Genomic DNA, 13,103 nt, shown 5'->3' on the forward strand with positions numbered 1-13,103 from the left:
CGAATGCATCAAAAAAAATTTGTAGTGGAAGTCAGGTGGTTTATAAGTTGAACAGATAGCGATTTTCTTCCCAGGTAACCTCAGTTCAATCCACATTTGCTCTATATCAGCACCACTTGGCAAAACTGTAAAATTCAAATGATTCCTCACAAAAATACCAACTCCGCCCGCACGACTTTCTCTATCCTGGCGCACAAAATTATATCCAATAACAGCAAGATCATCATTTGATATGCTGGGAGTCAACCAAGTTTCACTGACGCACACAATGTCAAAATTATTTGATGATAAGATGCATTTGAAATCAGTCAGGTGAGCCATTAAAGCTCTAACATTGAGATGGGCACATTTAAGTCTGGAAGTTAACATTCGGTGGGATACGTTTACATTTCAGAGGAAAATGATACGAGCATCAAAAGTGATTAAATCACCTACAACGGAAGTGAATTTGAAAGACCTAATGAACAATTAGCTATCCTATCTGAATTTTTCTATTTATTTATTTATTTATTGTAAAATTATTTATAGAGCGAACTCTATCTTGAAAATAAAGAATCTTAAAAAAAAAAGAAAAGTGAAACAGAGAGATAAGAACTTAAAGAAAAACAAAGTGAAACAGTGTTCCGAAATACTGAATCTGGAAATAAGCTAAATCATATACAAAGTTGACTCCCAAATCAAGTCCATATTATCAGCGAGTTCATGAAACTCTACATTTTAAGGTCGTTCAGAAATAATAGCATAGATTTGTCCATTTCTTGTCCGAGTAGACTTAAAGCCAGCTTCTTCACAAGTTTTCTTGAAGATTTTCATTCTAGCAGAAGTTAACCATTCGTTTATAACCACAGGAGTTCCCTTGAGGCCCTTTTTTGAGTTGAAAACTTTATTACGCATCCATCTATCCACAAACATGATCGATAAAGGCCGTGGTCCCGTTGATTTTCGATTTTCTTTCTTTCCCAGACGAAAACAGTAATTAATGTCATTTGCAGTGATTCCAATGTTCGGCATATGGGAATTAATAACATCAGCCGCGACTTCGCATAAATTGTTTGTTTCGGGTTCTTCTGCGATACCGCTGATAACGAGACCATTCAAGAGTTCGACCTGCTTTTGATCATCCATCTTTTTCTCGCACATTTCAGATTGATATTGTAGTTTAGCGATTTCTGTTCGTAAGTTATCAATGGAATTTTGAGTGTTTATCTCAAATGCTGTGATTTTTTCTGAAATACTTCCGAAATGTTCGTCATTTCGTTTTTCATTGGATATATCATTATTGGGGTTGGACAGGCTTAGATCTTTCAACTCACGTACGTGATTTGAAACTTGAAACTTACTTTCTAACAGTTATTTTAACCCTAAGTATAATTTTATCTGCGAGTAACTCTGAGCGCGTCTTACTTCGTTGACAACATACGTAGATTACCGGTCAGGTACTCTCCCAACTGAGCTACCCGGGCTGACTTGAGGATCCATCTGCATTGTCTGGAAACCACTATCTTCAGAATTCACGTGTTAGTATCTTAACTTCCGAACTGTGGCGTTCGAAAGCGATTAGAAATGTTATAGGTGGAGGGGATCAACATTCGTTTTCAATGATCTTCGGGATTCAACATATCCATTTCCCGGTGCGTCGTCCACATATAGCTATATTAGCGGGGATTGGATGCGAACCTCCGATCATTGAACAAACATATATGTCGACGACGCACCCGGAAATGGATATGTATTATGTTGAATCCAGAAGATCATTGAAAACGAATGTTGATCCCCTCCACCTATAACATTTCCAAACACTTTCGAACGCCACAGTTCGGTAGTGATAAGACTAACACGTGAATTCTGAAGATAGTGGTTTCCAGACAATGCAGATGGATCCTCACGTCAGCCCGGGTAGCTCAGTTGGGAGAGTAAGTGACCGGTAATCGGGGATCGTAGGTTCGAATCCTGCTCTGGGTGGTACTTTTTTCAGAATTCAATTCCTGTCTGCATGCGGCTGAAAACCTTCATTTCGTGAATAACAATGTTCATACAACATACTTTCTCCATGTAATTAAATTTTTTGTGTATTTTGTACTTTCATTTCACCTAATATATATCCTGCTTGAAAAAATACCAATGGTTAGTACTACTTTATGTATCTCTAAGACGGAACAAATTTCGCCGGGTCAGCTAGTGTATAAATAACAACCCTCATCAAAGGAAATCTATCAGCACCCAAGGTTCAAGTGTACTGTATATTGCTCTCAATGCTCTCCCTGCGCGATAGCGCCTCATTGCTGCTAATGACGACGATTTTGAACGGTACCCCAACCACCTTACCGATAAATGTTTCCAAATGTAATGTTAGATCGATGTCTCCATATTCGTAATTTGTTATTCATTTGCAGTGAAAAAATAAGGATTTCGAACTGAATACAAAATACAAATGTATTCTTGGTATAAGTTTGTTCTGTCTGTAACTCAATCTTGATTAAAATTCTGACCAGAGTAACTATATTCGAAATCAATTAATTAATTTCACATATCCATAGCAACTAACGAAGATTATAGAGTAGAAAGATAGGAAGCGCCCTCATATCTCTAGTACTAAAAACCGACTACATTTTGGTCAGTGAAAACACATAATACAATGACATGGCGCTGAAAACGTACTGTCAATACAGAACACCTGTTTAGTAACAGTTTTCTGTTTTATAATAGAGGGGCGCGAAATTCGAATTCTATTCCTTGTTTTGAATTTCAATATCGACTTTGTTGAGACCATAAAACAAACATCCTGAGCAATAAAACAAAAGTACGGTGTTGTTAGTTTCCATCTGAACATTGGTCAGAATCTATTGATATCAATGAAACACGCTGTCGAATGTGCTATATTTGTATTTGCAATTTTTAAAAAATTCACGAAAACTTGAAATGGACAACAGATAGAGCTTTGACTAGGACACAAAAGTATATGGTGATCTGCTATATGTCAAAGGTGTTATTTCTGTTCAATATGTTGTGCTTTGAATTAATAAACTAAGTTGAATTTCTACAATTCATATCAGAAATTAATATAAACAAATATGTATTCAATATATATCATCATAGCATTCATATTTCAGTTACTTACATATTATTTACAGAATTTTCAGAACCCCAACTAAAAAAAAACCTCACTGAGGTATACAAGACCTGCATATTAGCCCGTCAGTAGAATTTCTTTATGATATGGTCTCTTTATGACACAGTATACGAATTGATTAATGAATAAACGAAACACTCACTGCAGGTTTCATAGAACTTTGACTTTCCAAATAACAATTTGACAGTTCCTCGATACCCGAAACAAAATCAATAAAATCTTTCCATTTCTGAATATATTGAAGGAGTAGCAATTGAGAATCTTTGAATGGACGTATAAAAGTCATAATTTCTCCTAAATTGGCCCATCTTGCAAGGTATGCTTCTTGCATACAACAATTGTCGTGGATGAACAGTTCTCAATCGACTTGCAGTAGAATGTTCATTGCACATGGTGTAGTTAGTAGTATTTGCAGGCCTTTACACCCTGAAAATTTTATCCACATCGTAAAATAAATGTCAAATGAATGAATGAGTCACATGTTACCAATATTAATACCTACATTTACATTTTCCTTAGTGAAATTTGTTTTATTTGACCCACAGTTCTTCACCATACATGAATTTTCAAACGATATTTTGAGGTTTTCGACAAGAAATCGGACAAAAATTTCAAGAATCAGCAACTAGAACGAGCTTGATATAAAAAAGGCGATATGAAAATCAAAACATTCAAAACCTCTTTGATCAAAATGGCCATCTGACATATCACAAAATTTCATCTGTCCCTCGAATTAATATTTTAACCAGTCTTAGGGCCTTAAAAACACATTTGAAACACAGATGGCGCTCACATATCTTTAGTCGCTTCGTTTCCTATCTTTCTACTCTATAATATTTGGTAACTAACTCTTTATTTACACCAATCAAACGACACAATTCGTCGAACCGACGCTATCATGCAACCACAGAATATTGATGATGAGAACATTTCAGATGTGGATCTTCTTTATACAAACATGAATCAAAAAATCATTCTAATTCAATTAAAAATAATTAACCTCAACACTCCTGCTTAATTATTTTTCCCTAAGCTTCTCAAAGGTTTTTCTGATAAGAGGTTCTGTTATTATATCTACAAGTTGTTCAGAACTTCTTACGTGCTCTAACTGTATTGTTCTATTAATAAGCTCCTGTATAAACTTTCGAGAGATATCAGTATGCTTCCTGCCTTTGGTTATTTTTCCCTCATAAGTCTTCTTCAACATATGTATTTCTGATTGATTGTCGATATATAATGGTGTAGGCTGGCCCACATTCAGAATTCGAAGTTCGTGTCCCAATCGTCGTATCCAACAAATTTTATCGATAGATGACACAGCTGCACGATATTCCGCTTCAGCTGTAGACGTTTCAACTAAACGTTGCTTTTGTGTATACCAGACAATTGGTCCTCCTCTTATAATCAAAACCCCAAAGGTTGAATGTCCAGTGATATTATCGCCTCCATAATCTGAATTTGTATAGGCAATGAGTTCATCTCCTCCATTCAAATATAAAAAAATTCGTTTTACCACCTTCCAATGACTAGTCATTGGTTTCTCACAGAACCTACTCAAATAGTTCACAGCTAAACTAATGTCAGGTCGTAAAATGTTTGCTAAGTATAGCAAACTTCCCAGTGCTTCTCGGTAGGGTTCATTTTTCGACAATGTCGTTTATGTCATTGACATAATTTCCATTTCCTGTCAGTATTCCCCTTTCCATAGGTGTTGATGTTGCGCTGGAATTTTCAAAACCAAAACGCTTAAGAATTCCTTCAGTATATTTCGATTGACTAGTTACAATTCCATCTTTCTTCACTAAAATTCTCATTCCTAAATAATTAAATGCATTTTGAGGGCTGTGCTCAAATGTAATTTCAAATTCTTCGTTAATGTTTTTAGTACTTGCATTATGTACATCAACTCCAATCCTATATTGAAACCATCATCAACAAACAAGGCTATAATAATGCTTCGGTTTTCATTATAATAAATGCATGGATCATCATCAGTATTTTCATATCCAATTGATTTAAAAAAAATTGACACACGTTCCAATTCTTTGGTGCTTGCTTTAATTCATATAAGCTCTTCTGTAATCTGAATACACGATTAGTTTCATCATCAAATGCTTCAGGTTGGAACATATATATTTTTTCGTCTAACTTTCCTTGCAGGAATGCAGTTTTTATATCAAGAGTTTTTATCTTCATTCCTTTAAGATAGTCTTATCGATGCATGACGTGCTACAGGACTAAAAGAAGTATTGTAGTCTACTCCTGCAATTTGTTCATAACCACGTATTACAAGTCTTGCTTCAATCTTCCGTCTAGTTGTTCTCTCAATACTCAACGACATGTCATAATTCTTGCATCTTTTGGTGGATTCACAAGTCTCCAAGTTTTCATATTCATCAGAGAATATTCTTTTTGTAAATCTTCTTTCCATCTTGTGTCTTTCAGTGCTTCTTTTATATCGATTTTTAAGATTTCTCCTCCTATCATGGCGTGTTCATGTTCTCTATTTTCAGAAATAGATCCATCAGGTTCATAGTCAGCATACTTCACTGGTTTCTTCAATCGATTGCGATCAGGAAGATTTCTTAGTGACAGCCGCTCAACACTTTCCTCTCCGTTGGTTTTCCTTTCAATTGAATCTTAAAAATTTTCCTCATTACTGTTCTCACTATTCAACTCATATTCTTCCGATAATGTTTCATTCGGTGTATTTGCAGGGTTCAGTTCAGTTTCTATTGACGGACCAGTTCCATGCTTTTCATCAAATATTACATTGTCAGAATTTATAGTATCTCTATAATCTGGTATAAAAATGCTATAGATTGACGCGTCGACATTATACCCATTAAAAATTTTTTTTCTTGATTTCTTCTCCGCTTTGGTACTTTTATGTGCAGGCATGAGTACATAACATTCGCATCCAAAACTGTGCAACTTGTTGATACCTATTCTTCGTCCATACCACAGATCTGCAGGATTCTTGCCTATTACAGAGCTTGTTTCAGTTTGATTCAATGTAAACACAGCATAATTGATTGCTTCAGCCCAAAAATTCTCATTTAACCCTCTGGCATGGATAGCAGATCTAGCTGACTCTACAAATGTCCTCATCTCTCCTTTGATTCTAGTATTCTGCTATAGACAATAAGCCACTGATTTTTCATGACGGATTCCCAATTCCTAGAAGTTTTGTAGAGCACCAATTACAATGGTTATTGGCTGTTCGAATCTAATGAAGTGGTTCATCCATTCCCTATGAAAAGTCATGTGCTGCGTGTCTCTAGAACTCTGATACCATGCGTTCTTGTCTTTATCCAGGCAAATACCATCTGAACCGATAGTTGACAGACCAATGCTGACCATGGCTCTACGATTTGCTACAGTCTTCTCACCTTTGTCATTTCTATTACCGTTCGGGCATTCCTTGGCAAAATGACCTTTTTTAGAAGGTTTACCGTTGCAGAATTTTTATATGTCCTTTCTTACCACATTTGGAGCACTCCTGAGTTGATCTTTCTTGTCTGTTCGACTTTGTTTCTTGAACTGACATAATTGCATTATGACTTACATTTTCTTTGACTTGCTCACTCTGACTGTTTCTATCTTCTTCTAGAAGAATTCTCTCGATAAGAACATCTGTATCTTTTTCCCCTTTACTGATATTGTCCCATGCTGTGCGAAGATAATTTAACTTCGATGGTAATATTCCTGATATTCTTGTCATTATCCATTTTTTTTGGATCTCTTCACCTTCCATTTCTAAGCTTTCTGCAATCTGCATTTCCTGAAACTTTTCAGGGTTTTCACTCCCATTCTCTAAAAAAAAATCAATTAAGAAAATGAAATAAACGATTTGCTCCTGGGCCAATTCTTGCACTAATTGGTCAGGAGCAAATCAACTAGAAAAAATTGTTGCCTGACAATGAACTGAAAATAAAGAACTTTGAAATTATAATTTTGTATTGTAACGTTTCGCAGTCTATATCAGACTCCTTCATCAGACGAAAATCAATTTTCAAAAATCTTCTCAATTGTATCTCTTGTTTGACATTAATTGTTAATACATAGAAACAGAGACTGCATAGAAACGTTGATTCATTTAATTTTAAAATTACCGGATGACAGTTCCTTTTTCAGTAAATTGATCCAAATATGATCTATTTCTACCGAGCAATTTGCCAAATTATTATTTTGATCCGATAAAATACACGTAGACTCTTTAATCTTTCACAAATACAGGGAAGGGAGTTCCAAAATGGTTGTGACGGCTTGATGCGTACTTTTCCACGGGTCCCATTTTGGAGCTTCAAAAAGTAGAAATATTTGAAAACAGTAATCTAACTCAACGACTAAGATATTAATTGAAATTAATTTGATGTAAGTGTTGTGAATAGTTAATTGATTTTGTTGCTACTTTGTGATTATTGAACATCACGTGACTTGTTGAAGACTATTTTTGGGGATTGGTTCCACCAAGCCTCCTGCAGTTCCTCGGGATCCCAAGAATACAACGACCAAGATCTTAACTGAGATTGGGTACATAGCCTCAGTGTGCTGAGACTAGATTACCGTCATTCTGGTTTACAGGGGCTGCTAGCCGGGATGATGTGATTACCAAGAAATATGAAATGAAATGAAAATAAAGGGAATATTGTAAATACAATTTTTTGATTTTTGTTTTTCGTTCATAGGTTTAGTTTTTGTTAATACAGATCTTAAATCATTTCGCGTTTCGAGAACAGTTCTTATTTTGAATTTGGAACCGATTCTTCTATTTTTTTTTTGAAAGGCCGTTAATATAAGGAATTACGTTCAATAAATTTGGTTGTACTTGACGGTTTGTTGGTTGTTCTGCTCATTATTATGATTTTGGTTAGTCATTTTTCTTTTTGAATTTAATATTGTTTTTTCAATAAAATTATCGGATATTGATTATCCCTAAAAAAATGTTTAATGAAGTCAATTTCATTATTTCTAATTTCAGGTGTAGATGAAATTAAATTAGCTCTATCATAAAGTGTTTTAATAATACCTCTTTCGACAATTACTTGGTGATTGGAATAAAAATTCAAATATCCATTAGTATGTGTCTTTTTTCGGTATACGCTCGTTTCAAAATAATTCGAAAACTTTTTTATTGAAACATCCAAGAATGAAATTTTGTTGTCCTGCTCTAATTGCATTGTGAATTTCATTGTAGGTTCTTTGTTGTTGATATGATCAAAAAAATTATTTAGTTCATCTCTACCATATTGCCAAATCACAAAAATATCATCTACATATCGCCACAATATAAAATTATAATTTCAGTTCTTTATTTTCAGTTCATTGTCAGGCAACAAATTTTTTCTAGTTGATTTGCTCCTGACAAGGAAGTGCAAGAATTTACGCAGGAGCAAATCGTTCATTTAATTTTTTCAATTGATTTTCTCTCAAAGATTGGGAGTGAAAACCCTGAAAAGTTTCAGGAAATGCAGAATCCTCCCAGAATGAATTTCAATCGATTTTTGCAATCTGCACAATATCCATACAATTACTTACAGCAGACATACTTGCTTTATATGAATAGCTAAAAACCTCCATCTCAAATATTTTACATGCTGTCAACAATTCACAATTTTATTAGAAATTAACTACTGACATTCAAACCAATTAAAGCTTGTGCCTCCAAGTCTTTCTCTAACCGAGCAGTCATACTTGAATCATAACTTGCAGGCATCTGTGTAACCCCAGGGGCTACATTAAACAATTTCTTAGTACGTAAAATCAGATTCAACTTAATATGCCAAGAATTACAGTTAACAGTACCTTGAGAATTTTATAGAAGCATTTCCATTAGAGATTTTATATTATCCATTTTGATACTCTAATGTTTAGTTATTAAAATTAAACACTTGCGTGAACGCCTGAAGATTCGAGTAGCTGGACGACGATCCTCAAAATTTCCTCTTCCCGAACAAGACTGTTCTTCTATGAATCTGGGTGGAACGATTCTTTTGTTTCATCACCTTGCCGCAACGTCTTGACCCAACAACTTCCTTTTAAAGATAAATTACTCTACTTCCTTTCTGGGCACCATAACCTGTTATTGCTTTGCAGTGAAAAAATGAGGATTTCGAACTGAATACAAAATACAACTGTATATTTGGTATAATTTTATTCTGTCTGTAACTCAATCATGATTACAATTCTGACCAGACTAACTATATTCGAAATTAATTTTACTACCTATCCATAGCAAATGGCAGGAAGACCTAGGTCGTTAGCCCTTTCAAACATTGTTTCAATGAAGTTTACTACTAATACTACTATCCATAGCAACTAACCTTTTATTTACACCAATCAAACGACACAATTCGTCGAACCGACGCTAACATGCAACCACAGAATATTGATGATGCAAACATTTCAGAGGTGAATCTTCTTTATGCAAACATAAAGCAAAAAATTATTCTAATTCAATATTATTTGTAAATAATTAACCTTAACATAACATGACAATTTTCACATTTCAATTGAAACTAGATTTCTAACATCTAGCCATTTATTTCAGGTCGGTTTTATAGATTATATTGTTCACCCATTGTGGGAAACTTGGGCTGATCTGGTCCATCCAGATGCCCAAGACATATTAGATACGTTGGAGGAGAACAGGGATTATTATCAGGCCGCCATACCACCTAGTCCACCTGCTGACGATATCGGTGACGGGCAAAGGCCTGGAATAAGATTTCAGGTAAACAAAATTTACTGATATCCTCAATCGAACTTGCGTGAATGAATACGGCACAGCCTATAATGAAATTCAAATTTATTGCTTATTTTTGACAGGTTACATTGGAAGAAGGTGAGGGAGAAGGCGAAGGTGAAGCTTCTGCTAGCTCGGAAGCTCCAATGTGACGGAGATTCGCTGGCCTCTGCAAAAAGCTCACCGAGAAGGTGCAGCAGTGGTGGCGTGTCAAGTAGGAGACGCTGGTCGTCCCCACTGACGTTCTACCCTAGCCGCGCAGGCGCGGAACTAACCTAAATATTTACTAATCAAAAAAGCACCGCTTGACTGAATCTCTGAACCGTTGTTTAAACGATTTACTACAATCACCAAAAAACAATGCATCTTTTGAGGTGGAGCTCTATCTTTCGTCATCCTCATTCTTCATACTCATACTCATATTCATACGATTAAAAAAAATTTGAGCTTATCATATAATGTACGGCTATATTTATATGGAAAAATTCTAAAACAGTTTTATGTAAGGGTCTACAAACTATTGTAATGCGTATGTTGGTGTTGTGATCCCATATTACGAGATAATACAAATTCTGATCTACGGCCGTTTTCAATTAACCTATCCAGCCATATTTTCAATTACCATAGAAGTTAAAAAAACCTTCTGATTTCGTTTCTTTGATATGTGGATAGGTGTCAAAATGGCTTCCTCTATCATGCTTTTGAAAACGGCCGTCAGTTTCTTTTCAAAATTACGTTTATTTCCGATAGATCAAAGGAACTCTTGATACTTTATGCGATCTGAAATATTTTTGTGCTGAAGTTCATAAAAGATGATAATGCTTGTAAAGAGAACTAACCAATTTGATATTTGTGTCAAAATTGAATAACTGCATTACTTTGTAGACCCTTTCGATATAATATTTCTCACAAATGGCGATACTATATTTGGAAAATGATTCAAACAATTGTGGCCTCATTTGGTTCCCTTATTTTTGCCCTTTATAAATTAATCCCTTTATATTTACATACTCTCATTTTTCATTTATGTTCGAATTCAATATCCTTGTAAATATAATCATCATTTCTGTCTATAAATGTAATACTCGGAGCCCATGTATATGCATAGTTATTACTACAAATACGTGTCATGTCATGTCTATAACTACACAAAGAAAAGCTCTCTCCATTTTGTATGTCTTTGACTTCAACTTTTTTATATTAGAAAAGATTTTTCGAAACATTGGTTGAAATGGAATGGTTCTTGTTTGTCGATTCAGTATGAAGAATTTTGCAATTAGTAGTGTTAGTTGATTTATTGAATGATTCTTCCATATTATATTGTTACATTATGTTTATTTCTGAAAATGCCTTCATTGTGATCCAATTGGTTTATAAGATGGTTTTCCTCCTAATCGTGGAGTTTCATTGCACTTACCTATTTATTTCCTTTTTATTAGTTTATTTGGATACTCTCCAATGATAATATGAATAATAATGAATATTCACAACAAATTTCATTAGTTTCAACATATTTCAAAAAACTATGAACGAAAAGATAGTATAATTTGATCAGGCAGAAAACACATGTGTTTCTTGGCTAGGTAAGGCATTATATTCATTTTTTATTTATTAGGAAATACAGAGATGCATACAGACCAATGTCCAATACAGCATCCACTATGTGTTAAAGTTAAGATTAACTCAACAGTACAAAACTTGAAACAACAACCGGATCATGAATTAGAACAAAATCATCCTCACGAAGGAAAAAAAACCATTATTCAAAAATCTGAGTGTTGAGATTTTTGGCTATTACTTGAAAGTGAACTGTTACCAAATGATTGAGTTGAAGATGGTAAAATAAAATCTTTATTGTACATCAAACACTTCACATAATAAATAGATACTCGCATGAAGTAAAATTATAAGAATTTAATCAATTCTTTATTCTTTATTGAAGAAATAGGTTTTTCTGATGTCATTACCTGTAATGGATACAATATTTCAAATATTATCTACCAACTAGCATAAACAAAGTTCCAATTACTGACTTGTAATGAAATCAAAAACAATGCCATCTCTTCTACTAAGTGAGAATTGAATACAATGAATCGAAATGAAATATTCAATGACAGAAAATTGCAATTTTGAAATTAATTATGTCAGTCATACGCACTCTATAAAATGCTATAACAAAGAGCACAAAAAATAATAATAAAATTGTGGTTTTCTTAAAAATAACACAATTCATTTTTACATCCAAGGTGTATGACAAAATCACTATATGTTGGTGTTGGAACTGATGTTTCCTCAGTCTGTAGTTCCCTAGCTATCAGATATGGGATGTACCTTTTTGAATTGAGGGCCAAATCTACTTCTTATATCAACAACTTTTATTTCAATATATGTATGTGACAACTATGACATGTTCTACTCAAAAAACATCACACATCCTGACAACTCTTAATTCCAACACACTCCCACCTTGTGTCATTCATACATCGAAGTAATGACACAATCAATGTCCAAATCTTTCAGGAACTTTTACAGGTTTTCCTGATCTCGTTCTAACTACCGGATCTCTAGTTAACGATCTTTTTGATAACTGTTCCTCTTCACCTTTGGTATGATTATCGCTTTTCTTTTCTGGCACTGCTAGTCTTGGTGAATCTAATGACCTTTTCATTTCCAGTAATGAAATACGTTGTACTGGTCTCAGTAATTCACCTGTGGCAGTTTTCAACTTGACCAACCTCACTCTTCCATCACGTCCAGAAATAGTTTCAACAACTCGACCTATGGGCCATTCCAATTTCTTTTTTTTTAAATCCGAGACCAGAACAATGTCTCCAATTCCGATTGTTTTCAGTTGAGGTTTTCTTTGAGAAGAGAGTAAGTCGGCCTAAATATTCTGACTTGAATTCTCTGTTCAAATCATTTTTTAGTTTCAAACGATACTTGAATCGTCTGCTAAGATCTTTGGCTTCAACTAAATCAAGATCAATTACTCCAACTTTGATGTCTTGTAAGAACATTGCTGGCGCGAGAACAATACAATCGTTTGGATCTTCGGACATGTATGTCAATGGGCGAGCGTTCAAAACTGCTTCATCAGCAATCTGCAGTTCTTCGAAATCAAGACTTGTTCATAACAAATCTTTCAATAATCTTATAAGCCGCTCCCACCAACCTCCCCACCACGCAGCTGTTGGAGGATTCAGCTTCCATTTTATTTGCTGTAAT

At 34.5% G+C, this 13,103-nt stretch overlaps 1 protein-coding gene across 1 annotated transcript in view; it reads left to right on the forward strand.

Moving 5' to 3' along the window:
- LOC123314006 (cAMP-specific 3',5'-cyclic phosphodiesterase-like) overlaps nucleotides 1–11,272 on the forward strand; it is a 48,419-nt gene extending 37,147 nt beyond the window's left edge. The window contains exons 4-5 of the mRNA XM_044899118.1: nucleotides 9,684–9,866; nucleotides 9,962–11,272. Of these exons, the coding sequence (XP_044755053.1) occupies nucleotides 9,684–9,866; nucleotides 9,962–10,030 (252 nt within the window). The 3' untranslated portion in view covers nucleotides 10,031–11,272. The remainder of the gene's footprint in view (nucleotides 1–9,683; nucleotides 9,867–9,961) is intronic.
- Nucleotides 11,273–13,103: the final 1,831 nt, after the last annotated feature.

Source organism: Coccinella septempunctata, chromosome 5 (genome assembly GCF_907165205.1).
Source record: "Coccinella septempunctata chromosome 5, icCocSept1.1, whole genome shotgun sequence".
Lineage (NCBI taxonomy): Eukaryota > Metazoa > Arthropoda > Insecta > Coleoptera > Coccinellidae > Coccinella > Coccinella septempunctata.